This window comes from Megascapheus bottae, chromosome 31, assembly GCF_031878675.1.
Source record: "Megascapheus bottae isolate mThoBot1 chromosome 31, mThoBot2.hap1, whole genome shotgun sequence".
NCBI classification, from domain to species: domain Eukaryota; kingdom Metazoa; phylum Chordata; class Mammalia; order Rodentia; family Geomyidae; genus Megascapheus; species Megascapheus bottae.
The window spans coordinates 9,570,383-9,598,179 of record NC_143539.1 but is presented as its reverse complement, the minus strand read 5'-3'; the positions used below and the strand labels follow the sequence as shown (position 1 = coordinate 9,598,179).

Genomic DNA, 27,797 nt, shown 5'->3' with positions numbered 1-27,797 from the left:
CCAGCTGGGGCGGCAAAGTCTGTCATCCGCTTTAACTCCAATAAACCACCCAAAAACTGGAGCTGTGGCTCTAGTGGTAGAGGAACCAGCCCTGAAGGAAAAAGCTAAGGGACAGCATGCAGGGCCTTGGTTCAAGCCCCAGGACAGGCACACACACAAGCACACAAAAAAGAACAACTGTACATCTGAGATGGTTTATTTCTTCACTGGCCTGCAGCTCTCTGTGGCTTCTGATTGTCCTCCCGTCCTGGCCTAACCCACAGGCTCCCACACGCCGGGGCGGGTGGGGGGAAATGGAGGCTGCACATCACAGTAGTTGAAACTGGCGCGATCCAGCAGGCCTCCGTCCAGGCAGGGGTCCTGGCCTGTGCTGGGGGCGCCCCTCAGGCCTGCCCTCTCCTGGAGGAGTTCACGAATCCTGCGGTTTTCTTTGGACGTGGATTGCCACACAATTTCAAGTTCACCTTCCACGTCTCTTTAATAAGATAAACACAACATCAAGGGCAAGTTAAAAATAGTACCATTTATGAGAAATATGGATGGGGTGTGGTGGCTCACACCCATAGCTAGCAACCCCAGAAGGTGGAGACGGGGAGAATCGAGGTGTGAGAACCCCATCTCGACGTGCAGGGCACTGTGTACCTGTCGTCCCAGCTGCTGGGGAGCACAGGTGGGAGGGGCGGGGCTGAAGGGGCCACAGTGACACTCTATCCAGAAAATAATAGTCAAAAAGGGCTGTGGGCAGGAGGGCTCAAGTGTCCAGAACTCCACTTCTGGCTTTGTGCTGGTTAACTGGAGGTAAAAGTCTCTTGGATTGGTCTGCCTGGGCTGGCTCTGGATGGAAAGCTCTCAGGATTTTGGGGTGTCCTACAGGAATAAGGGCCCTAAACTCAAAAAGCCAAACTTCTGCAGAAGAGTGTGCTACTAACAAGAAAACAAGCATGTACACTGTGCCAGCAATCTTAACCCTAAGACAGTACTTACTGCCCTTCATTCTGATTGGTCAATCTTGTGCAATTGGCTGATTTGAGATGGGTTAAAAGTTTATCTAAGCAATTAACCAGAACCAGGATATCTGGCCAAAATAGGAACTTGTCAGAAAAACAATTCCTACTCAGCTGGCACTCAACCCCTTGAGCCACACTGCCAGCCCAGAGAAAAACAACTCTCCTAACAGGTTTAACAACAACAAAAAAGCTCTTGGCCGGGAGTTTGGCCTAATGGTAGAGTGCTTGCCTAGCATGCACAAAGACCTGGTTCCATTCCTCAGTACCACACACATAGAAAAGCTGGAAGTGGTGCTGTGGCTCAAGTAGTAGAGTGCTAGCCTTGAGGAAAGTCCAAGGAGAGTGTTCAGGCTCTGAATTTAGTCCCCAGGACTGGCAAGAAAAAAAAAAAAAAAGCTCTTGTTGCCAGGCACTGTAGTCCTAGTTACTCAGGACTAAGGACTGAGGATCTGAGGACTGAGATTCGAGATTGGCAGCCAGAGCGAGCAGAAAAGCTGCCTGACTCTTACCTCCAATTACCTACTCAAAAACTACAAATGGCCCTGTGGCTCAAATGGTAGTGTGCTGGCTTTGAGTACAAAGCAGGCTCAGGGACAGCCTCCAGGCCCCACAATTGACAAAAAAAATATATATAGTGGCTGTCCTTACAATGATGGCGGTGCTTAGCCAGGCGCTGGTGGCTCACACCTGTGACCAGGCCTGAGGATTTCAGTTCAAAGTCAGCCTGGGCACCGTGGCTCAAGTGGTAGAACATTATAATTGAGTGAAAGAAGCTCTAGGACAGAGGCCCAACCCTGAGTTCAAGCCCTGGGACTTGCGTGTGTGTGCGCGTGCGCGCACGCACACACACAAGTAGTGCTTATGTCAAACAACCTCTTCGATAGAAAAGCTTCTCCTACACTTGGAACTGCGATCCTTAGATCTCAGCCTCCTGAGGAGCCTGGATGACAGGTGTGAGCCCCAGTCCCCGACCCCTTGATTACTCTTCACGGGAATACCTCTAATGAGAAGACCAACAAAAGGAGTGCAGCCATGGGGGTAGTTGATGCTTTTCTCAGAACCAGTCATTAAAGCCAGACTCCCTGAATTTGAAGAAAAAGAGGAGGTGGGGAGACAGGCTAGGCCTGGCCCAGGTCTGTGCTGTCCTGTGGTGGGGGAAAGGGGCTGTAACCCACCGCTTCTGCTGCAGTGCCTGGTCCAGCACCTCCTGCTTGTCCTGTAGCATCCGCTGTAGGTACCCCAGCTCCTGCTGATACCGGGCGGCCTTGCCAGCGAAGTCCTCCTCTTGCTGGCTCAGCAGGCAGCTTATGTCCCCCAGCCGCAGGGCTGCCTGCTTCTTGTAGCCCTGGGGAGGAAGGGGGCTTCATGAGCAGGGTGTGCGGCCTCTGTCATGTTCCTTTCTGGCCCTGCTGCAGGGCCTCACATCATTAAGGCTAACACGGGGAGGGCAAATGGAGGTGTTAGGACCCAGATGCTGGCGGCCTGGAAGAAGTCAGCTTCACCTCCAGTGTCCAGCACAAAGTCAGGAGGAGGCTGGGAGTGTGGCTGAGTGGTGGAGTGCTTGCCAGCATGCACAAAGCCCTGGGTCGACTCCTCAATATCACCTTAACAGAAAAAGCTGGAAGTGGCCCCGTGGTTCAAGTGGTAGAGCACTAGCCTTGTGCAAAAGAAGCTCAGAGACAGCACCTAGGCCCTGAGTTCAAGCCCCAGGACTGGCAAAAGAACAAAGTCAGGAGGTGTGGCTCAAGTGGCAGAGCACGTGTCTGGCAAGTACAAGACCCTGTCTACCTGACTTCAATTCTCAGTACACATAGGCATGCATGTTTATGTGTGCGTATGTATTGTATATGTGCCTGTGTATGTTCATATACACATGAATTATACATATTATATAAAATAAATGAATATAAAACCATTTTTTCCACGTAAATACAAGTTTCTTTCTCTCTTTTACAGTGCTAGGGATTGAAGCCAAGGCCTCCAGAAACCTGAGCAAGTCATTTGTATTCCCCAACCCCCCAAAACACACCTCTGGTGGTATTGGGGCTTGAACTCAGGGCCTGGGTGCTGTCTCTGAGCTCTTCTACTCAAGACTAGTGCTCTACCACTTTGAGCCACAACGCCACTTGTGGTTTTCTGGTGGTTCACTAGAGATAAGCGTCTCACAGGCTGTCCTGCTAGGACTAAGCTGTAAGAGTGGATGGGTTGAGAGGTTGGAATGGTGCCTGGTCAGTACTCAGCAAGCTGTGAGAGGTGGAATCAGACAATGCAAGATGCATGTCTAAGTTACAATTAGCCAGAGCCCATGACGTCTAAGTCACAGCTGACTGGACCCTGTGACGCCTGAGACAACGATGTAGACAAATATGTAAGGTACATTCTCCATTTCAGTGTGGTAGGCAGTTATTATGACGTATGCAGAGTGCTTCATGTCAACAGTTGCAGTCACAGGAGATGGGTGCCCTGTTCTCCACATGTACCCATAGTAACCTTTCCTCTTCTGAACTAAGTAAGTAGGCTTGCAGGAGCTGAGGGTTCAAAAGCCAGTAAGCCTTGGCCTGCCCTGGTCCCCACTCGCTTAACTGTTTTTATTTGCTTCTCTTTGGCTCTGCTGTCCCAGGTTGCAGAAAGCAACAGGTGGGCCTTGAACTGTGATCCTCAGATCTCAGCCTCTGGAGTAGTTAGGATGACAGGCCTGGGCCATCAGCACGTGGCCTGGATTGTCTAGGTTTTTTGTTGTTGTTGTTGTTCTTTGCCAGTCCTGGGTCTTGAACTCAGGCCCTGGGCACTGTCCTTGAGCTTTTGCAAGGCTAGCATTCTACTGTTTGAACCACAGCACTACTTCCAGCTTTTTCTGCATATTTGGTGCCAAGGAATTAAACCCAGGGCTTCATGAGTACTAGGCAAGCACTCTACCACTGGGCCACACTCCTGGCCCTGTTTTGTTTTGTCTTTTCTTCTTTAGAACTGGGGGTTGAGCCCAGGATGCTGCGCTTGCTAGGCAAGTGCTTTGCCATTGAGTTACAGTCCAGACACTGTGTGTTTTTCTTGGCCAGTCCTGGGCCTTGAACTCAGGGCCTGAGCACTGTCCTGGACTCTCTCAAGGCTCGTGCTCTGCCACTTGAGCCACAGCACCACTTCCAGCTTTTTCTATTATGTGGTACTGAGAAATCAAACCCAGGTTCGTGCGTGCTAGGCAAACACTCTTCTACCACTAGGCCAAACTTCCAGCCCCTGTATTTTTTTTTTTATTGAAGAATTTATTAACATTGCTTTTTACATCGTATTTCCAATGGTGTATTTAACAAACAAGTATTCAAGAAGGGAATCTCTATATACAATCACTGCCCTGTATTTTTTTTTTTAAGAGAAGATTTTTGCTATAGGAGTAAGCCACCCCAGACTTTCCTTCTTTTTTTTTTTTGTTGGTTGTGGGGCTTGAACTCTGAGCCTGGGAGCTGTCCCTGAGCTCTTCAGCTCAAGGCTACTGCCCTACCACTTGAGTTACAGCTCTACTTCTAGTTTTCTAGTGGTTAATTGGGGATAAATGTCTCACACACTTTAGTGCCCTGGCTAGCCTTGAACCATGCTCCTCAGATCTCAGCCCCCTAAGTAGCTGTGGCATGAGCCACAGCACCTGATTTCCTTTTTCTTAAAAACAGTTGTATAGGGCCAGGAGTTTGGCCTAGGGGTATAGAGTGCTTGCCTAGCATGTACGAAGACCCGGGTTCGATTCCTCGGCACCACATACACACATACATAGGAAAAAAAAAAGCCAGAAGTGGTGCTGAAGCTCAAGTGGTAGAGTTCTAGCCTTGAGAAAGTCCAAGGGCGGTGCTCAGGCCCTAAGCTCAAGCCCGGGACTGGCAAAAACAAACAAACAAAAAAACAGTTGTATAGTATTTTATTGTGTGTGGGAAAATAATGAATTGATAAGGACTTTTTGTTTTTGGTGCTGATACTGATGGAGTTCTGAACCTCAAACTCTTAGCTGGCTGATACTATACTACTTGAGCCTCTGCTCTACTCCCAGCCTTTTGCTGGCTCACTGGGGGCTGGGAGTTTGGCTTAGTGGTAGAGTGCTTGCCTAGCATGCACGAAGACCCAGCTTCAATTCCTCGGTACCACATACAAAGAAAAAGATGGAAATGGTGCTCCAGTCTTGAGAAAGCCCAAGGACAGTGCTCGGTCCCTGAACTCAAGCCCAGGACTGGCCAAAAAAAAGTCTCACTGGACAGGAGGAACCAGTGGCTCCTTCCTGTAATCCTAGCTACCTACTCAGGAGGCTGAAAGCTGAGGACAGAGGTTCAAAACCAACTCAGGCAGAAAAATCCATAAGACTCATCTCCAATTAACCACCAAAAAACTTAAAAAAAAAAAAAATCTGTTTTGTCTTCAAACTGAGGTCTGGCAAACTTTCTTACCCAGACTGGCCTCCACTCACAATCCTCCTATTTTCAAGCCTCCCAGATCGCTGGAGTATACCACCATGCCCGGTCATACGGTCCATCTGGAAAGCTCCTTTTCCCATGGGAGGTGACCATACCACTTACCTTGACTTTCTCCTCCAACTTTCCCAGGCGGATATTGCTTTTTATGATTTTGTTCAAAGTTCCATGCTTCTCGCTTTCTAGACATTTAGTCTTAAGAAGAAAGGTAGAAACCAACATCAATGAGCTGTCCATATGCAGAAAATAATTTTAAAAAGTGGGGGTGGAGGGAGGGCCAGGAGTTTGGCTTAGTAGTAGAGTGCTTGCCTAGCATGCATGAAGACCCAGGTTTGATTCCTCGGTACTACATACATAGAAAAACTGAAAGTGGTGCTGTGGCCCAAGTGGCAGAGCTCTAGCCTTGATGAAAAAGCCCAAGGACAGTGTTCAAGTCCCAGGACTGGCAAAAAACAAAAACAATAAATGTTTGGGCTAGGGAACACATCTTATGTGACAGAGAGTTGCCTAGGAATTTCAAGGCCTTGGTTCAAGGCCCCAGAAACACACATTAAAAAAAAAAAAAAAATTCTGCCAGATGCTGGTGGCTCAGGCCTATAATCCTAGTTACTCAAGAGAAAACCAGAAATGGCACTGTAGCTCAGTTATCACTTTGAGCACTAGCTTTGAGCAGAAGAGCTCAGGCCCCAAGTTCAAGCCCCAGACTGACAAGAAAAACATTCTTTTGTGGATTGTTCACTTGGCTTCATCCAGTCCTCTCCCCACCTCCCCACTCCCCAACTAGCTCCCATCATCCCCTGGGTGAGGGTGGGGCACACGTGGATCAGCCCCCAAAGACAAGGTGAGGGTAGGAGGAGCTTCCAGAACCTTTTCTCTCCTTGTAGCTTATGCAATCGCTTGTATTACAGCTAAGGCAATCAGTGCTCAGGCGAAAGTCTATTTGTAACTTGATCACTGTGATTCATTCTGACAGAACAAATGATCAAAACACAGGTACACAGAGCTCTTCTCCAGGCCTGAGGGGACACATCGGTTTATCCAACACAGTGCCAGCGGAAGCAGAGGGAATTTATGCTGTGGCCCGGCTGGCATGCTATTAAGCATTGCAGTTGCTAAAATTAGAGATAAAAGTTAACAGTGAGAATTCCCTCCCACGTAGCTTCAGGGGAGGCATGGACTTCACAAAAAAAAAAAAAAAAAAAAAAAAAAAAACATAAATAAAAAATGAGACCCAGGTGCATGGCACTGGTGGAGTATACCTGTAATTAACCTCAGCTACTCAGGAAGCTGGGATCTGAAGATCATGGTTCAAATCCAGCTCTGGTAGACAAGTCTGAGAGATGCTTATCTCCAATGAACCAGCAAAAAGCCTGAAGTAGAGCTGTGGCTTAAGTGATAGCCTTGCATTAAAAAGTGAAGAGACAGTGCCCAGATCAGAGTTCAAGTCCCACAGTTAGCATACACAAAGAAAAAGACAGGAGCAGGGCCAGGAGTTTGGCCTAGTGGTAGAGTGCTTTCCTAGCATGCAAAAGGACCCAGGTTCGATTCCTCGGTACCACATATACATAGAAAAAGCCAGAAATGGTGTTGTGGCTGAAGTGGTAGAGCTCCAGCCTTGAGAAAACCCAAGGATGGTGCTTTGGCCCTGAGTTCAAGTCCCAAGACTGGCAAAAAAGAAAAAGACAGGAGCAGAGAGGGCATTTTACCTTTCTAGGTGCTACTGAAATCTGAACTCATCATCTCCTGCTTGCCAGGCAGGTGCTCTATGACTTTTGAGGCATAGCCCTAACCACAGAGAAAATACCATTATTTTTATTTTCTTGTCATTCCTGAGAGTTGAACTCAAGACCTAGGTGCTGACTGTGAGTTCTCTACTGCTCTACTGCTTGAGCCACAGCTCTACATCTTACAGTTTTGCTATTTAACTGGAGATAAAGAGTCTCACAGCCTTTCCCAGTTGCGCTGGCTTTGAACTGTGATCCTCATATCTCAGCCTCCTGAATAGCTAGGATGACAGGCATGAGTCACCTAATGCCTGGCTCAGCTTTCTTTCTAGAAGAGTCAAAAAGAACTTAGCAATCTTAGAACTAAGGCACTTATTAGGCACGTATGGGCAGGTGGGCTATGGAACTCCCAGCCACTGCCGTAATGATGAAACAGTGCTTCATAACAAATACAGGAGGGCCTCAAAATAAGTTGAACTAGCAATTTTTTATTAAAATAAAGGTGAACATTTCCTCCCCCCCAACCCCTTGTACATCCTGCACCTTCTGTACATGTTGTTCTAGAAGAATTTAACATCTCTCTAAAAAATAGAACAGCACCTTCCCAACCCAACCCCCTCCCCACAGCCTCCAACTCTGGAGGAAGGCCAGGGGATCTTCAGGCTCTTTGCTTTGCTCCTTTGCTCAAAGGTCCACCGCTTCCTCTGCACGTGACATTCACTAACTCAGGACCTCTGACCAAGCCCAGCCTAGGCTCATGGGAGGCCTGGGAGAATTAGGTGCCTGCTTCATGTAGGGAAGAATGGAAGACGCAGGGGAGACGTGGAACCATCAACCAAATCAATGTCTCCCCTTGGAGAGAATTCGTTCTTTAACTGTCTGGGGTAAATCCTACCAGATCTTTCTCAACACAGTGTCTGTCTTCTGTCGCTGTATGATCACTCGCAATCAATGTGGAAAGGCCCTGAGTCATGCCTGTTCACTGCTTCTGCTGGCTGGCCTCCGTCATCTAGAATACCAATAATTGACTGAATGTCCCTCAGTTGGCATAACATCCCTACGTGGCTTTCAGATATGCTTATAGGTCAAATGCTACTTCAATGTGGTCTACATTGTATGTATGCATATATGCATACACACACACATGGTTTCATTATACATATATATGTATGGACACATATACTGTTCCATTTATTATTGGGGTGTTTGAACTCAGGACATTGTGTGCCTTTATTTTACTTTTTTTTTGCCAGTCCTGGGCCTTGAGCTCAAGGCCTGAGGCACTGTCTGTGGGTTTTCTCAAGGCTAGAACTCTGCCACTTGAGCCACAGCACCACTTCTGGCTTTTTTGCTATGTATGTGGTACCAAGGAATCAAACCCAGGACTTCATGCATGCTAGGTAAGCACTCTACCACTAGGCCAAACTCCCAGCCCCTATTTCGCTTTTTAATTCAAGGCCAGTGCTCTACCACTTGAGCAACAGTTCTACTTCTAGCTCACTAGAGACAAGAGTCTCACAAATGTTCCTTCCTGGGTTAGCTTTAAACAGTGATCCTCAGATCTCAGCCTTCTGGATAGCTAGGATGACAGAGATAAGTGACTGACATCAGGCTTTAATTCTTCTGTTTTATCTTCAAAAAAGATTAGACAGCTTTATGAAGATGACATAATGCTATGTCTGTGGGGATTATAAACAAATGAGTGCCACCTCTGCTACTTAGTTCAGTGGATGAATTCCCTCAGTTTACTTCTAAAACGTCTGATCTTATTGTAAAGTTTGGGTTATTTGCCTTGTAAAAATGCTTTGATCTGGGTATTCGTGTCTCACATCTGTGTAATACTAGTTGTTCAGGAGGCTGAGATCTGAGAATCAGAGTTCGACATCAGCCTGGGTGTACAAACCCAAAAATCTTATATTAGAATAATTCCTAAAAAGCCAGAAGTGGAGGTGTGGTTCAAGTGGAAGAGCACTAGCTTTCAACAGAAAACAGTACGGGAGAGTGTGAGGCCTTGAGTTCAAGTCTCAGTACCAGTGCATGTACACACACAGACACACAAATATTTAGCTGAAATTGATGTGGTGGTGAATGTTTGGAATTCCAGTACTGGGGAAGCTGAGGATAAAGGATGATAAATTCGAGGTTCAAAATTTAAATAAATAGTAATTGTTTTTGTCTATTTAGTAAAAGATCTTATTTTGGAGAATCTGTGGCTGGAGGCCTTGCTCAAGTAGTAGAGTACTTGCCTACCAATTGTTAGATCTTGGGTACATACAACATCTCAGAATTTGCAAATTTGTGGCTGAAATTCCAAGACATAGACAGACAGATAGGACAGACAGACAGACAGATGAAATAATCTACAGATAACTTTGCTGAGTGAGGTGGCACATGCTTATAATTCCAGAACTGGGGAAGTCGAGGCAGAAGATCACAAGATTGAAGCCAATCTAGGTTTTATATAGTGAGACTCTTGACTAAAAAAAAAAAAAAAAAAAAAGATAACCAAACAAACACCCTTAGAATATCACATTTATAGGGCTGGGAAGGTGGCTTGGCTTAGTGGTAGAGTGTTTGCCTAGCATGCATGAAACCCTGGGTTCGATTCCTCAGTACCGCATACACAGAAAAAGCCGGAAGTGTCGCTGTGGCTTGGCTTGAGTGGTATCGAGTGCTAGCCTTGGGGGGGCGGGGGGGGAGGAGGGAGAAGTTCAAAGACAGTGCCCAGGCCCTGAGTTCAAGCCCCATGGCTGGCAAAAATAATACTAATAGTAAAATAAAAATCATGTTTATAGCAGGTGCTGCTGGCTCATACCTGTACTCCTAGCTGCTCAGAAGGCTAAGATCTGAGGAACAGATTTGAAGCCAGCCTAGGCAGGAAAGTCTGAAACACTATTACATCCAACAAGCTACCAAAATGCTTAGGGAAAGCATCTAGGCCCTGAGTTCGAGCACCAAGACTGGCACAAAACAAAAAAAAAAAATCCCATTTGCATTTTACTTTACCATTACTTAAGGTTACCTTGAGGAAACTTACCAAATGTTTGAGGCCATCTCGTTCCTGGGCTAAATTCTCTGTCAGGGTAATGAGGTTGGCCAGGTAGTTATGAGCACAGAGTTCGTTCTTCAAGGCTTTTTCGGCATGCTTTTTAAGAGAATCTATCTTCTTCTGGTATTTCCTAGATGGTTTTGAATGGGAACACACAAACCAGTGAGTCTACAGGGTGAGGCTCAGGGAACAGCTGTATTAGAAAGCAGCAAGCAGACCCACATTTCAGTACTTACTTTAGCAGAAGCCTGTACCATATTCCTGCAATCCTAGCTACTTAGGAGGCTGAGATCTGAGGATTATAATTCGAAGCCAGCCCCGGGAGGAAGAGTTTGTGAGACTTTTATCTCTACTTAACCACCAAAACTGGAAGTGGAGGTGTGGCTCAATAAGAGTGGCAGCCTTGAGTAGAGGGAAAACTGAAGCAGGGGTAGGTGAGGTCCTGAGTTCAAGCGCCAATATGGTACAAAACAAATAAGCAAGCAAATGCCCTTTTTGAGGCTGGGTAGCTCAGAGGTGAGGAGGGCTTGCCTAGCATGAATGAGGCTCTGTGTTTAATCCTGAACAACAAAAAACATAAACCAAACCAAACCAAAACAAAACAGAAGGTCTATTGTGTTTCAAGGTCAACAGAAATAAATGAATTCATTGGGACTCAAATCATAATTGTAGGTCCCAAAAATTAACATGTTTAATGGTAACCTCGCCAATGGACAGGTTAATGTTATTCTATTGATTTATTTTGGCTGACATTCTGAAGGACACTTGCGGGAAAAAGAAGTCTAAAGTACATTTTAGGGGAAACAGTAAACTTCTAGAAGTCCCTTTTCCATTCTATCAAAAAAATGAGTAAGAAATACAATGGGAGATTCTCCAGTCCTTTTGTTGTTGTTTTGGTGAGTCGTGGGGCTTGAATTCTGGGGGCCTGGGTGTTGTCCCTGAGCTCTTCAGCTCAAGGCTACTGCCCTACTCCTTGAGCCTGGGCCCCACTTCCCCATTTTTCTAATAGTTAATTGGAGATAAGAGTCTCACAGACTTTCGTGCCCAGGCTGGCTTTGAACCATGATCTTCAGATCTCAGCCTTCTGAGTAGCTAGGATTACAGTCGTGAGCCGCTGCACCTGGATTTTTTTTTTTTTTTTTTTTTTTTTGGTCATGAAAGTCCTCAGGGGGAAAGAACCTGTTTTTCTTCTGTGCCTGCTCCAGGTTGGCTTGAAGTGCTCTGTTCCTAGAGGCCCAACTCTTCTTTTCCAACAGCAGACTCTGGTTCTGCACTTGCAGGACTGTCAACTTTTCCATCAACTCCTCCAACTCCACCTGCTCCTTTTCTTCCTCCTTCTGCAGCCGGCTGGAGGATGAAGATACAGGCAGGTGTAACTAGTCAAGCACCCTCCTGCCTGTCACCCTAACCACTCTGCAGGCTGAGATCGGAAGATTGTGGTTCAAAGCCAGCCTGGGCACGAAAGTCCATGAAACTCTCATCTCCAGTGAGCCACCAAAAAGCCAAAGGTGGAATTGTGGCTCAATCTGCTCTACCACTCGTAAGCGGTTAGGACCCCTGTGTGTGGTTTCACCATTGTGGTTCCCGACTACGGGATGCTCTCTATGAGCCTGAGGGTAAAGAGTGGCCACTGGGCTGCTCTCTATCAGCCTGAAGGGGGAGGGTAGCCACTCCTAGCTCTGTGCACTGAGTGTTGATGACTCTTATTGCTGGGGGTTCAAGAGCTCCCAAAATGACTGGGACATTGCAAGGACCTACGCTCAAGCCCCAGGACCAGCACAATAGAAACCAACAAGTAAATAAATGAAATAAAATAGTTGTTATTCTCTCACATACCTGGCTTGTAGGTTAAAAAAAAAAATTATCAAGAACAGTGCCCAGGCCTAGGGTTCAAGATCTATGACCCCCCCCCCAAAAAATCAATCAAGAGTTTGGCCTAGTGATAGAGTGCTTGCCTAGCACGCACGAAGGCCCAGGTGCAATTCCTTGGTACCACATACATAGAAAAAAGCTAGAAGTGATGCTGTGGCTCAAGTGGTAGAGCTCTAGCCTTGAGAAAGCCCAAGGACAGTGCTCTGGCCCTGAGTTCAAGCCCAGGACTGACAAAAAAAAAAAAAAATCACCAGGGATAAAAACCTAGAAACTAGGTATAAAGTGGAGGTAGAAAGATGGCTTGGATCCAGGAGTTCAAGACTGAACGGGGTATGTACAGCAGGACGGAGTGACCCTATCCGCTTTGCCTTCATAATCACACAAAGTGATGCCTTCCCACTCACTGAGGACACTACCTCCTTACCTCTGGAGCTCGTTTACAATGGAGCTATGCAGGTCCATGGCAATCCTGCCCTCCAGGTCTGTCTGCAGCTGCTGGCAGGTGGCCTGCAATCCCTCCAACTGCTCCTTGCGCTCCGCCAGCTCCTTCTCCTGGCTCTGGGATTTCATCTCCAGCAGCATGAGTTGTTTAGTCAGCTTAGACACTGAAGAGCGAGAGCGAGAGCGAGAGCGAGAGAGAGAGAGCGCGAGAGAGCGCGCGCGCGCGCGCGCGAGAGAGAGAGAGAGAGAGAGAGAGAGAGAGAGAGAGAGAGAGAGAGAGAGAGCGCGCGCGAGAGAGAGCGAGAGAGGTAAAGACTTGGCACAAGACAAGAAAAAGTATCAGCTGAGTGTAATCCCAGCCACTCAAGAAGCTGATGCAGGAGGATCTAGCTAGAGTTCCAGGCTCATCTGGCTACATAAGGAAAACCTATTTCCAAAACCCTCAAGAGTACTGATTACAAGCCTGGTGCAGTGGCTCACATCTGTCATTCTAGCTACTCAGGAGGCTGAGATCTGAGGATTGTGGTTCAAAGCTAGCTGGGTGCCAAAGTCCAAGAGGCTCTTATCTCCAAGTAATCAGTAGAAAATCAGAAATGGTACTGTAGTTCAAAAGTGGCAGAGCACTAGGCTTGTGCTGAAGAGCTCAGGGACAACGGCCAAACCCAGCGTTCAAACCAACAACAACAACAAAAAAGAGTACTGATTACCAGGAATCCACTTATTAAAATATAGTTACGGCTTTACGCATAAAAACTGCTTTCCTGGAACTAAGGTTCTGCTAAGTGAACAATCCACACTGTAAGATTCCACACTGACAAACGCATTGACGCCATGCAGATGGCTCAGGGGAGAGGAGGCCGTTGTGAAGAGCATGAAACGCTCGGTGTGCAGTGGACGGGGACGCTGCCCTGCCTGGCCTCACTCACCTTCCTGCTGCTGCTCCTGGTGGATGTCCTGGGCTTTGCTCTCCTGGATCATCAACTGCTCTATCAGCAACTTGTTTTCCTCCAAAACCAGCTCGGCTTGCGTCTGAAGTTGCTGCCTATAGTGATTTGTAAAAGTGATTACTGGGGAGTAAGCGTGCAGGCATGCAAATCTCCAGATCTGTGCAACGAAACCAACGCAGCAGACCCTGCATTTGTAGGCGGAGGGGGCAGGAAGGGCAGCAATGTCTGAAGCAGGACTCCCCACACTGCACACATGCACATATGGGGAGAGGAGGGACGGGCACTGGCTGGCATACACAGGACCCAGGAAGCAGTCAAAATGGCCAGTCCTGATTTGATTTTTGGTGCTGGTTATAGGTCTTGAACTCAGGACCTTGGTGCTGTCCCTGAGGCTTTTCTGTTCAAGGCTGGTACTCTACCATCCCTACTCTAGTTTTTTGCTAGATAATAAGAAATAAGGAGTCTCACAGACTATCCTGCCCAGGGCTGGCTTTGAACAATTACCCTCAGCTCTCAGCCTCCTGAGCAGCTGGGATGACAGGTGTGGGCCACTCTCCCTCAACTAATTCTGCTATGAAAAGAAGATGCAGGTGTGTATTTTACAGCATTTCCTACAGCTTGTCCTGGAGCCTGTGTGCTCGGGGCTGACACTTGCCGTTCCGCCATGCAGTCCGCCGCGTTCTTCTTTATCTCCCGGTGCAGGCCTTCGTTTTCCTCTACCACTTGCTGTACCCGTGTCCGAAATGCCTGCATCTCCTCCTGAAACACAGCAGATGTGGGGCGTCCAGGCTTGGCCTCCCCTGGCACTGCCTGCAGTCCTGGCCTCAGGGAAGAGGCTACCTACCAAGCACTAGACCGAGAGCCCAGACTCCCTCCCTCCCTTCTTTCCTCAGGACCCCAGGGGAGCCGGCACGGAGGAGTACAGGATCAACAGCTCAGTGGAGAACTTCCCTGGGCCAGCAGCACCTACGTTTACCTAAAGCACACAAGGCCTAAGGCTGATCTGTCTCGACCACAGTGCCACGGCTCTACTGCGGGCCTTTCGCTAGTTCAAGGGAGATCAGAGTTTCATGGACTTTCCTGCCAGTGCTGGCTACAGCCCTCAGATCTCAGCCTCCCAAGGAGCTGAGATTAAAGGGGTGAGCCATGGCACAAAGCTGGCCCTACCTCCAGGGTGGCATGCAGCCGGTCCTTCTCGTCCATCCTGTCTTCATAAGCCAGCAACAGCGGCGAGAGGTACTTGATATCCACCTGAATCATCCCGGAGGACAGGAGTTAATGGAAGCAGGGCTGGTGGCTCTCATGTAATCTGTAATCCTAGCTACTTAAGGGCTGAGATCAGGAGGATGTGGGTTCTTCAAACCCATAGCTGGGTGCCAGCACACATGCCTGTGCCTGAGCTACATGGGAGGCTAGAATTGGGAGGATCACCGTTCAAAGCCAGCCTAGGCAGAAAAGCCCACAGGTCCCATCTCCAGGAGGGAGACTGGGCTTGTTGGCTCTCACCTGCAAGGTTAGTGACAGTGGGAAGCCTAAAGCAGGCGACTCACAGTCCAGGCACCAACCTGGATGGACAGCAAGACCTTGTCCTAAAAACTACTGCTGAGGTACACTGCTGGAGGAGTGGCTCAGGGGTAGAGTGCCAGTCTTGTACCCATAAGCACCTGAGTTCAAATCCCAGGATCACCTCTCAAAAAAATAAAGATGGCTAATGGAATCTTAATCTAAACCCAACGGTTTTTTGTTTTTTGTTTTTTTTCCCCCTGTGCTAGTCCTGGTGCTTGAACTCAGGGCCTGGGCACTATCCCTGAGCTTTTATGTTCAAGGCTGGAGCTCTACCACTTGAGCCACAGCTCTTCTAGTTTTTGGTGGTTCATTGCAGAGAAAGGTCTCATGGACTTTCCTACCCAGGCTGGCTTTGAACCACAACACTCAGATCTCAGCCTCCTGAGCAGCTAGGATAACAGGCGTGAGCCACCAGCATCTGGCCAACAGCAAACTTTCTTCAAGGCAAGGAAGCAAGCGTTTTTTAGAATGGTTTTCATTCATCACATAAATAGCGCTCAGAAAACGCAGGCCTGAGGGTCAACAACCATCTCTTACCAGCCAGGGAGGCGTGGGGCCATTTGCTGGGAGGGCGCCAACATGTGAACTCTAAGAACAAAACATGGCAGACAAAGTAAACTATGTTCTCTGCCACTCCAAGCTTTACATCTCCTTTCTTCGTTCCTTCCTTCCTTCTCTCTCTCCCTCCCTTCCTTCTCTCCCTCCCTTCCTCCCTCCCTCCCACCCTCAATTCTCAGCAAAGGCCAGGCATTTCCGAGTCCTCTCCTGTGTCCCCACTCTGCATGGCTGTGCATACACCCCTATAAGTGACCCATGACCGTGGCTGTGATGCCAGCATGTGACACAGCCAGACTTCACATCATGAATCTGGGTATTTCACTGTTTTAGTATTTGACAATCACTTCATCACTTTTTTCCAGGGAAAGCAAGAAACAGGGTTGGGCCTGACAATAACTGTTTTTGGCATACGTGGATTTTTTCATGCCAGTCTTGAGGCTTGAACTCAAGACCCTGGGAGTTGTCCAAGTTTTGTTTTGTTTTCTCAAGGCTAGTGCTCTACCACTTGAGCCACAGCTCTACTTTTGGCTTTTTGGTGGTTGACTGAAGATGTAAGTCTCAGATTTTCTTACCCAGGCTGGCTTCAAATCGTGATCCTCAGACCTCAGCTTCCTGAGTAGCTAAGATTACAGGTGTGAGTCACTGGTGCCTGGCTCTGAATATATTATATATAGATATAATACTAAATGGTTAAAAAAAAAATCAACTCAACCCTAAAGGCTAGGAATACTGAGAGCTTTTCCTTAATTAGAAACATTACCTCTTCCTCAGACAAATGCCTGAATTTTGTTTGGTAGCGACTCAGTTCTGCGTTTAAACGATGGGCAATTATTTTCAACTGGCCATTTTCATGCTCCAGCTCTTCAATGTGCTTTCTTAGAGAAATCAATTCAAGTGTAGCAGGTACTAAAGAAAAAGGCTTATGATTACCTGGTGACAAACACTACCGGCCGGCATTCCTATAATAAGCTCATCACTTTGCCTTTGTTTCCCTTCTAGGCTCACAGCAAATATATATACAATCTCTATCAAAGTTACAAAACTATTTGGCAAGAATGAGGTAGTAAGCTGCATGTGGTAGCACACGCCTGTAATCCCAGAGACTTGGGAAGTAGAGATTGCAGGATCACAGTTGGAAGCCTGGTTGAAACTCTGCTCTTCAAACACACACACACACACACACACACACACACACACACACACACACACACACACACACTATAGGGAGAGCTGTGGTTCAAGTAGCAGAGCACCAGCCTTAAGCAAAAAAGCCAAGAAAGAGCATGAGGCCCCGAGTTCAAGCGAGAGGCCCAGCACACACAGAAATGATACAGCAGATGGAGTCAACCATCAGTGCTCATCAGGATATTAATGAATCTTAAGAATGACAAGCCAGGGACTAGGAGTTTGGCCTAGTGGTAGAGTGCTTGCCTAGCATGCATGAAGATCCAGATTCGATTCCTGGGTGCCATATGTACACATACATACATACATACATACATACATACATACACATATATATATATACACACACACACATATACATATATATACACACACACATACATATATATACATACATATATATAGAAAAGCCAGAAGTGGTGCTGTGGCTCAAGTGGCAGAGCCTTGAAGAAAGCTCAAGGTCAGTGCTTAGGCCCCGAGTTCAGTTCCAAGGCCTGGCAACAACAATAACAACAACAACAAAAATGACAACGCAGGCACCTGTGGCTCACACCTGTAATCCTAGATACTCAAAAGGCTGAGATCTGAGGTTCAAAGCCAGCCTGGGCATGAAGTCTGTGAAACTCTTATCTCCAATTAACCATCAGAAAACCTGAAGAGCTAAAGAGCTCAAAGACAGCACTCAGGCCCAGAGTTTAAGTCCCAAGATAGACCAAAAAATAAATAATAAAAAAAAAGAATGACAACATAAAATCCACACATCCTTTAAAAAAAAAATCTAGACATCCACTTGAAATCTCACCTCTCAAAGCAAGGGCGGTCTCCCCTCCCTGACCCAGTGCCTGTACAGCCTCTTCCAGCCCTCTTTGGTCACCCTGTTCCAGCTTCTGAACTTTTGACTGTAAATCTTTCACAACTTTCTTTGTGACATTTAGATGCGCTCTAAGGGTGTGATTTTTCGTGCTTAGGCGCAAATTTTCTTCTTTCAACTCCTCAAACTTTTCCTTGTTTTTTTCTATACATCGCTGTCGAACTCGACCAGCTAGATCTGAAAGGTACAGAGTTTTTGAAAAGCTTAAAAACATTGGATATTTGCTGTTTTACATCAAAAGCATATGACAAAGCTGGGTGTGACCCTGTGGCTATAATCTCAGCTACTCAGAAAGCTGAGATCTGAGGATTCAGGTTCAAAGCCAGCCCACTCAGAAAAAAAATCCACGAGACTCATCTCCAGTGAACCAGCAAAAAGCTGGAAATGGAACTGTAGCTCAAGTGGTAGAGTGCCAGCCTTGAGCAAAAAAGCCTGCTTAAGCAAGAGCCTGAGGCCCTGAGTTCAAGCCCCAGTATCAGCAACATGCCCCTGCGCACAAAATGTTTATTTGCTCAATAAAGTCAGAGGATGGTTGGAGATCAGATTGTTTACAATGCAGAATGAATCTGGTGGGCTCAAAGTTTCTCTCCCACCCACCAACAGCATCAGACGCTGAGCCGAGCCAAGCCTAGGTGGCACAGCAAGTTAGGCATCCTTCTGTGAGACCAAGGTATTGGAGCTCCCCTCCAAGCTCAAGGGGAAGGACCCCTAAGAAACATCTGCGCCTGACCCAAGCCCTCATTTACCCTCTCCTCCTGCAGGGCCACCCGGACTCCAGGACCCTTTTGTACCACCATGTCTACAGACACACCCACCACCCAGCATAGCGCCTTTTCTGTTCAGTTCCACACCTACCACCCCTTCCCCAAGAAAGGCATGCCCTAAATGGAGTTTGTCAGTCCTGATGATGCTCGAGGTCAAGTACCTGGGGAGGGGGGCGGCTTGTCACACAATGGCCTTCTGTCATCCTGGGGAAGAAAAACAGTTGAATGAGCAGTCTGAGCAACTTTTCCTGGGGCCAGGTGCACCTTGCCCTGCACAGTGGCTATTTTAGCTTTAGGACCTCATCTCCACTTGCAGGGCGCCCTCTGCTGGTGGTGTTCAGAGGCAGTGAGCAGTCCCTGGAAGAAACGCCTATTCATATGTGGCCTATGCCACATGTGGCTACTGCAGCCAAACACGTTTCCAAAATTCAAGAACAGTACAGGCAGCAGGCGCTGGTGATTCAGGCCTGTAATCCTTGGGAGGCTGAGATCTCAGGACCATGATGTGAAGCCTGCCCAGGCAGGAAATTCCATGGGATTCTTATCTCCAATTAACCACCAAAAGGCCAGAAATGGAGCTGTGTGGCTCAGTGGTGGAGTGCCAATCTTGAATGAAAAAGCTAAGGGAAAGATCTGTAGGCCCCGAGTTCAAGCCCCAGCATAGGCATAAAAAAAAAACAAAAAAAACAGGGGGGGTGGCGTTTAGCGTAGTGGTCGAGTGCTTGCCTAGCATGCATGAAGACCGGGGTTCAATTCCTCAGTGTCACATACATAGAAAAAAGCTAGAAGTGGTGCTGTGGCTCAAGTGGAGAGCTTTAGCCTTGAGAACGTCCAAGAACAGCACTTTGCGGGCTGGGAGTTTGGCCTAGAAGTGCTTGCCTAGCATGCATGAAGACCCGGGTTTGATTCCTTGGTACCACATATATAGAAAAAGCCGGAACTGGTGCTGAGGCTCAAGTGGTAGAGTTCTAGCCTTGAGAAAGTCCAAGGACAGTGCTCAGGCTCTGAGCTCAAGCCCAGGACTGGCAAAAACAACAACAACAACAAAAAGAACAGTGCTTTGGCCCTGAGTTCAAGCCCCAGGACTGGCAAAAAAAAGTTTCCTTTCTAGATTGGCATAATATTAAGTTTCTAAGTCTTGCCAAAAAAAAAAAAAATAGAAAAGGTAATTATTTCTACTGAGAAATGTTTTGTAAGACAAGGTCTTATTATATAACCAGGCTGCTCACAAGATAGTTGATTTTCATGCATGAAAACGGAACAATGAAATTGTGTTAAAGAGATGTGGGTCGGTGAGATGGAGGGGTGAGGCTGATGGGATGCAATGTCACCATGAACCTCCCCCACCCTTGCACAATTAATGTATGCTAAAAGTTCTCACAGCATCCCACAATGAAAAACATAAGGACCATTTGTATGTTTGCAAAGTAGTTATAAAAACGGCCCAGTACTTCTATAGATAAAATCAATTTTTAACCTTTGAAGACATTTTGTTACTAAAGACAGAGACTTGCTCAGTTCATCTTTCGGAGAGATGCTCTCATCATATTTTACAAGTATTTAAGTGAAGGCTGGTGTGGCAATTCACACCTGTAATCCTAGCACTCAGGAAGCTGAGGCAGTTGGATAAAGGGTTTAAGACCAGTGAGACCCCATTGCAAGAAAAAAAAAAAAAGGAATTTAAATGAAGCACTGAATAAGAAAGAACTTTTAAGGGAAGATTTCTCCCATCCTATAAATCACAAAACTGTTTTTTAAAAAACATGATAATAAATATTGAGAAATTCTTTGCAAAAGTAAACTTACCAAGTGACATTGAGTAAGAAGTGCTGTACTTCCAAACCTGACTTGTGGAACTAAGCTCTTTATACAACTACTTAATAAATGAATAAGCTTACCTTTAAGTTCAAAACACAGTATGTACCATCTGATTAAAAAAGAAAAGAAAAAGCTTTAGCAGCAGATAAGAAATCTGACAAACTTAGGAAGAGTACATTGAGAGGATCTCTGAAAATGACCTTTAGTCTAGCAAATCCTAGTCTGGCCCAAAAAGTGGCTCCTCCTCTTACTGTGTTCATTTTGGTAGCTACAGGACCTCAGAGCCACGGCTACATCCCTCCCATGGCCCTGAATTCTTCCCACAATGCCTGCCTCCCCTATACCTGTCCCCATTGGTGCACACTGCTGCAGCCATTCTGCCACAAGCATCGCTCTAGGCAGAACACAGCACCACATCTCCTAAGACAAAGACCAACCTGCCCAGGACTCAGCTCCTACCCAGAGGAAATTAAGGCAACCTCACAAGAAGGTAATCCCATACCCCATAGGGCCTGAAAAGGTAGAGGCTAGGTTGCTTCTAATGGTCCAATACAGATCTGCAGAGTATAAGAAGCTGGCTGAAAAGACACAGAAAGCCAAAGGCTGGTTGTTCGTGCCTATAATCCATGCTACTCAGGAAATTGAGATCTGAGGACTGTGAGTCAAAGACAACCTGGGCTTTTAGAAAAGTCAAAAAAAAATCTAGGAGTGCAATGATGGCTCAAGTGGGACAGTATAAGCATTGAGCAAAAACTCTGAGGGACAGCCCTAAACCATGAGTTCAAACTCTAGTACTAGCACAAAACCCAAAAATAATTAAAAAAAAAAAAAAAGCCACAGATTTGCAAAAAAAAACAAAAACAAAAAACCCCCCACAAAAACAACAACAACAAGACAACAGAAAGAAGCCCTACAGAACTAAAAAACAAGGGGCCGGGAGTTTGGCCTAGTGGTTCGATTCCTCGGTACCACATACATAGAAAAAAGCCGGAAGTGGTGCTGAGGCTCAAGTGGTAGAGCTCTAGCCTTGAGAAAGTCCAAGGACAGTGCTCAGGCCCTGAGCTCAAGCCCAGGACTGGCAAAAAAAAAAAAAAAAAAAAAAAAACTAAAAAACAAAAAAATACAAAAATACAACTACAAACTAATAAATGTGCTTGAAACACAATATAAGATTTGAAGTCTAAGCCTGGCACAGTGACTACTCAGGAAGCTGAGATTTGAGGATCGAGGTTCAAAGCCAGCCCAGAAACTAAAGAATGTGAGACTTTTATTTCCAATTAACCAGTAGAAAAATGGAAAATGGGGCTGAGGCTCAAGGGGTAGGGCAGTAGCCTTGAGCTGAAGAGCTCAGGGACAACACCCAGGCCCAAAGTTCGAACAAAAAAAAAAAAAAAAGATTTGAAATCTAGCTGGGCACTGGTAGCTCACACCTGTAATCCTAACTTCTCCGGAGGCTGAGATCTGAGGATCCTGGTTCAAAGCCAGCCGGGGCACAAAAGTCTGTGAGACTCTTACCTCCAATTAACCACCAGAAAACCAGAAGTGGTGCTGTGGCTCAAGTGGCAGAGCCTAGCCTTGAGCTGAAGAGCTCAAAGACAGCACCCAGGCCCAGAGTTCAAGCCCAACAATAGACAAAAAAAAAAAAAAAAAAAGATTTGAAATCTAGTCTCCGTGCCCAGTGTCTCATGTTGGTCATCCTAGCTACTCAGGAGGCTGAGATCTGAGGGTCACAATTCAAAGTCATGCCAGGCAGAAAAGTCTATGAGATTCTTATCCCTATTGGCCATCAAAAAGCCAGAGAAGGAACCGTGGCTCCAAGGCTAAGTGTGCTAGCTTTCCTTGAGCAAAAAACACTACGCAGGTCCCGAGTTCAAGGCCTAGTGCTGACACAAGAATAAATTGATCATAAATGAATCAATGAATGAAATCCCAGAGCCACAGCATGGAAAGGTGGATGCACACATGTTGGCAGTCAGGATTTAGCAGCCCTGTTGCTATCCTCTCCCAGGTGACTGTGACAGGTGTGGCTCACCTTGCTGTGTGTGCTGGCTAGTGGGAAGGGAGGGGTCAGGCAGCCCATCCGACCCTGAGCCATCGTCATCCTGCTCTCTGTCTTCTTCACTCCACAGCAGCTCCTTGGCGTTACAAAAGAACGAACACGGGCTAAAGGCCTGCTGTGGGCAATGTCTCCTGATCCAATATCTTGCCAGTACCTCTCCTCTTCCACCTGCCTCCTTCAGCAACTAAACTGTTGGTCATGAGGTTTGAACTGAGGGCCTGGACACTATCCCTTGGCTTTCTGACTCAAGGCTGGCACTCTGACACTTGACCCACAGCTCCACTTCAGCTTTTTGTTGGCTTATTGGAGATAAGGGTCTCATGGGATTTTCTGCCCAGACTGGCTTTAAACTGTGATCTTCAGATCTCAGCCTCCTGAGTAGCTGGGATGACAGGTGTCATCCACTAGTACACAGCAGTTTTGCTTTCCTTAATGACACTGAAAGGGTGACATCTTGTGGGCTTGGAGAAAACCTCCTGGTTCTTAAGAAAAGCCTGCACTGCAGGGACAAGGTCTGGCCACGAGAAGCTTCCCATCCACCAGTTGGAGCGCTGGTGGCTCATCACCTGTCATCCTAGCGACTCAGGAAGCTGAGATCTGAGGATGCTAGTTCAAAGCCAGCCTAGGTAGGAAGGTGTATGAGACTCTTATCTCCAATGAACCATCACAAAGACAGAAGTGGACCTGTAGCTCAAGCAATAGAATGCTAGTCTTTTATAAAAAAGCTTAGGGAGAGTGCCCAGGCCCTGAGTTCAAATTCCAGTCCTGGCAAAAATACAAGAAGCACGAGGAAATTTACCTTTCCTTTTGAAGAACAAAGAAAAAAGTTAAATTTTTAGTGGAAGCATCAGCAATTAGACATATTAAAAGCTAAATCAAAAGGAATCAAATGTGACCACTGGAGAGCAGGTCACACCCCACCCTCACATTAGTGGTGGCCTAAGGTCAAGGAAGGCCTCTACAGGGCAGCAGTCACCTGATTTATGTGGGGTGCAGCGCATGCAGCACTGCTGTCCCCCGACTCCTTGTCACTGGTAGACACCAGCATTCCACCATTCTCGTCTTCCCTGTAGTCCAATGTCTGAAAGGAGGGCAAAGAAATGGCTTTCCCGGTCTTGTTCTCCCAGTTGGACCTATATTAAGAGCAATACAGAGTTTTCAAGCAAGAAAGTAAATTCTTTTTTTTTTTTTTTTTTTTTTTTGTCAGTTCTCGGGCTTGAACTCAGGGCCTGAGCACTGCCATTGGCTTTCTCAAGCCTAGCACTCACTACTTGAGCACAGCACCACTTCCAGCTTTTTCTGTGTATGTGTTACATCAAGGAATCAAATGCGGCTCTTCGTGCATGCTAGGCAAGCACTCTACTACTAGGCAGGCCAAAATTCAGGCCCGAGAGTAAGTTTTTTTTTTTCTTGCCAGTCCTGGGGCTTGAACTCAGGGCCTGAGCCCTGTCCTTGGGCTTTCTCAGGTTAGAGCTCTACCACTCGTGGCTTTTTCTATGTATACGGTACTAAGGAATCGAACTCAGCTCTTTGTGCATGCTAGGCAAACACTCTACCACTAGGCCAACTCCCGGCCCCTGAGAGTAAATTCTTGACATCCATTTCTACACGCTGTGTCACCATGTGGCACAGACTGGCTTTGAACAGAGTGCTGGGATTACAGGAATGCACCATCATATCTAACTGCTGCACACACATTAGGGCAACTCCCTCCAGGTTTCCACCATGGAGGTATTACAACATACACCAAAGTAGTCAGAAGCTGGCCATGTGCCCGTGGCTCACACCATAATCCTAGCTATTCAGGAGGGAGCCACTAGTATCCACTTAGCAAGATCTGCTCTAGAAATAATTCTAATTTAAAAGCAGTGAATAGGGCTGGGGCCGTAGCTTAAATGGTAGAACATTCGATTGGCTATTCAAGAGGCTGAGATATGAGGATCTTGGTTCGAAGCCAGACTGGGTAGTAAAGACTATGAGACTCTTATCTCCAATGGACCACATCAAAAAGCTGGACGTGGAGCTGTGGCTCATTTAAGCTACTGGTAGAGTGCCAGCCAGTGTGAGAAAAAGCTGAAGGACAGTGCCCAGGCCTGGAATTCAAGCCTCGGACTGGTGCATGCACATACACACATACCACGGTGGATTCACCACACATGCGCACAGTGACCATGCCAAACCCCTCCCCCCTCCCACACACAGTGACCACACCAACCCCTACCGAGGCCTGGGCTCGGCCGAGCCCGCCTGCAGCTCAGTGGTGCTGTCCATCTCGACTGAGGTGTCACTCTCGGACCAGGATCTCGGGCGAGGCTGGGGGATGGCGACAGTCCGTCCAGTCAGTGTGGTGGCCAGAATGGCTGCAGCCAGGGCAGAGCTAGAGACAGGAAGGTCCCCGGAGGTGGTGAGCCAGGCCACACCTGCACTGTGGCACAATGGCTCTGTGGCTGTGGGGTCAGTCATTTGCTAAAAGATGATCACAGGACATCAGAAGCCAGCTGCCCATTTCCTGGGTCTGGTTCTTGCCAACTTGGCATAGGGTACAGGCACTGCCCATCCATACTTACCGGGGCCGTTCTGGGGATGGGTCTGGGCTGCGTGGAGGAGGTGTGCGGGGCACAGCCGGCTTCGGAGCGATGCTGGCAGCAGGAAGGAAGCCATGGACGATGTGTTTCTGCCCAAATAAAAACCAGGAGAGGTCACTGAGGAGGGGAAATCATCGGATCCTGTGGTCCACCATTCCCTCCTAACCTATCCCACCCACAGCCTGGTTCCTCATCTCAGACACTGGGACACTGACAACAGAGTGGAGGTGGCCTGGAGTGAAGAGCAAGAAAGCCCACACACTGCCTTAGAGAAAACCACAGAAGACAGTGGCAGCCTACAAGGCGATGCTCTTCCACAATGTGGTGTGAACAAAGGACAAGAAACAGAGTAAACAAGGGAAGAGCAAGCATCAGAGAAAGTGCACTACGAAAAAGATATCCTGTGTTGCTAGGATTTGCTGGGATACCCCAAGAGAGAGGCCAAGACCAGGGGGTGAGCAGGGGAGGAGGATTATTCCCACAAGGCCTAGAGGGGAGCTTCTATCCAAAATGGCCCCTTCATGGGTCAACTGGGCATCGGAAGACACAAGATATATGAAAAGAAGGAAAAGGAAGTAAAGGAATAGGCAGATTATTATTATTTTTTTTTTTTTTGCCAATCCTGGGGCTTGAACTCAGGGCCTGGGCACTGTCCTTGGGCTTTCTCAAGGGTGGAGCTCTACCACTTAAGCCACAGCACCATTTCTGGCTTTTCTATGGGTTTGAGGAATTGAACTCAGGTCTTCATGCATGCTAGGCAAGCAATCCACCACCACTAGGCCAAACTCCCAGGCTACGATGGGCAGGTTTTAAGTCTTCCATAGCCTTTATTGCTACCCTGATTCTACTTGGCAGAGCAGCTGCTACCATATTCTTGTACTGCCTGCCTCTGTGTGGCACCTGCCACCCTACATTTGTTATGCAACTCCACAGTTCACCTGTCTGTCCCCTCTCCTGCCCTGCCACAATCTAGGATGGTGTTCAAGGACAAGAAATGGCTTTTGGGGGCTGGGAGTTTGGCCTAGTGGTAGAGTGCTTGCCTAGCATGAATGAAGACCTGGGTTCAATTCCTTGGTACCACATACACAGGAGGAAAAAAAAAGCCAGAAGTGATACTGAGGCTCAAGTGGTAGAGCTCTTCTAGCCTTGAGAAAGTCCAAAGACAGTGCTCAGGCCCTGAGTTCAAGCCAAGCACTGGCAAAAAAAAAAAAAAAAAAGGCTTTTTGGGCTTGGGATATTTTGCTAATGCCTGTAATCTCAGTGACCTGGAAAGTGGAGATCACTGTTTGAAGGCTGGGACATGGCACAAGAAGAAAAAGACTTCAAGTCAAAGAATAGGCCTGGTGGTGGTGGAATCCATCTGTAAACCCAGCTGAGTGGAGGTCACAGGACAATCACAGTCCAAGACTGCCTAGGTGAAAAGCAGAAGACTACTGACATATATTTGATATAAGTAATTATGTCATTTATGAATAATTATGTTTACATAATTACATAGTATGTAGTTACACTATTTTGTAACACAGTATGTTATATGTGTGTACACACATACACATGGGCAGGGGACATGGCTCAAATGGGAGCATTTGCCTATAAAGTCAAAGGTCCTGAGTTTAAACCCCAGTTACCACCACCCGCCCCCCTCACTTCCTCCCCTCTGCAAAAAAAAAAAAAAAGTTTTAACCTTTGAATCCTTAGAAACTAGTCTCTAGTTAAGTCCTCCAAAATGGATTTTTCTTTTTTTCTTATTTCTTTTTCGGTGACACAGTACTTAATAAGGAAGGCCCTCAACCATTTTCTCAAGACTCCTTTTTAGTGAAAGCACTGGGGCTTCCAACTCAGGGCCTTAGCAAGCACTGTTTCTTTAAGTTCCTTCACTCAAGGCTACACCTCCGTTGCTGTAATTTTTTGACTCTTGGAACCGTGTGTGTGTGTGTGTGTGTGTGCCAGTCCTGGGGCTTCAACTCAGGGCTTTTTCCTCAAGGCTTAGCACGCTGCCACTTGAGCTCGGGCACCACTTCCGGCTTTTTTTTTTTTCTTCTTCTATGTTTGCGGTACTGAGGGAATCGAACCCGGGTCTCCGTGCGTGCTAGGCAAGCGCTCTACCACCAGGCCAAACTCCAGGCCCTTCCGCTGCTGTTTTTTTTGTTTGTTTGTTTGTTTCTGCCGAATTGAAGAGTCACAGATTTTTTTTTTTTTTCCTCGCCGGGCTGGTTTCGAACAGCAATCCTCCATATCTCAACCTCCTGACTTGAGTTACAGGCGTGAGGTACCGGCGCCCGATTTATATATATAATATATAATACATATATATATAATGTTGAGAGGGTTCTTCCCACCGCGAAAGCTCAGGCCACATCCAAACACACCCCGACTGGTCCCCCCCCCCCCCCAGACCCCGGGGACCGGCCACCCCCGGACCCCGGCCACCCCCGGACCCCGGGGCCGGAGCGCAGGGCAGGGGAGGGCGTTAACTTACAAACTGCCTCTTGCGGTCTCTCCGAAAGCTCAGCAGCATCCTTGTACTTTACAGAACGTGTGGGTACGCCTGGAGTCTGGATTTCCCTAGTACTTATTCCAGCAGCCGGCACAAACCGGCGGCACTCCTCAGCCGAGCCTCCTCGCCGCGGGTCTAACGCCAACCGCTGTTTTCCCCCGACTTCGCAATATCCGCGCTTGCTATTGGTTGCCGTTTGTGCCGGACCAATCACAGCTGAGCTTACTTCCACGCTCCGTCGCTCTTGGCAACCGGCGCGCTTCGTTCAAATTCCCACCTAAGTGTGGAAGTGGCCTGCGTTTTAGATGTTTCTATTGGGCAGCGGAGATGTCAATCCAACAGGACAGCCTATCCGGCGCTGCTGAAGGCGGGGAGGCGGGCAGAAGGAACTACATTAGGCGAACCC

At 47.3% G+C, this 27,797-nt stretch overlaps 1 protein-coding gene across 5 annotated transcripts; it reads right to left on the bottom strand.

The window, feature by feature from the left end:
• Positions 1–180: 180 nt before the first annotated feature.
• Positions 181–27,544, bottom strand: Cep89 (centrosomal protein 89). Of its 5 annotated transcripts, none has more exons than XM_090322900.1 (19): positions 27,374–27,544; positions 24,877–24,983; positions 24,531–24,686; positions 23,286–23,442; positions 22,283–22,385; positions 20,331–20,359; positions 18,594–18,636; positions 17,600–17,845; positions 16,373–16,518; positions 15,592–15,642; positions 14,656–14,739; positions 14,140–14,247; positions 13,468–13,579; positions 12,525–12,705; positions 11,408–11,575; positions 10,217–10,358; positions 5,561–5,650; positions 2,183–2,352; positions 181–475 (listed from the first exon to the last, which is right to left on the bottom strand). In XM_090322900.1, exons 1-19 carry the CDS (start codon positions 27,410–27,412, stop codon positions 253–255), a joined length of 2,355 nt encoding a protein of 784 aa, XP_090179026.1. In that variant the 5' UTR covers positions 27,413–27,544; the 3' UTR covers positions 181–252. The 5 variants fall into 5 exon arrangements, 3 of the variants coding, with proteins under 3 accessions (XP_090179026.1, XP_090179027.1, XP_090179028.1); XR_016533425.1 differs by lacking the exons at positions 181–475; positions 2,183–2,352 and adding exons at positions 6,323–6,567; positions 8,075–8,188 and having other exon boundaries at positions 5,569–5,650; XM_090322901.1 differs by lacking the exon at positions 15,592–15,642.
• Positions 27,545–27,797: the final 253 nt, after the last annotated feature.

Excerpts from the sequence above, each read along its gene's own strand:
- Cep89 (XM_090322900.1), bottom strand. The coding sequence starts at position 27,412 with ATGCTGCTGAGCTTTCGGAGAGACCGCAAGAGGCAGTTT. Across the intron at positions 17,846-18,593 it reads CAAGCCGCCCCCCTCCCCAG|ATCTAGCTGGTCGAGTTCGA; the intron begins GTACTTGACCTC and ends TGTACCTTTCAG. Across the intron at positions 5,651-10,216 it reads GAGATGGCCTCAAACATTTG|ACTAAATGTCTAGAAAGCGA; the intron begins GTAAGTTTCCTC and ends TTTCTTCTTAAG.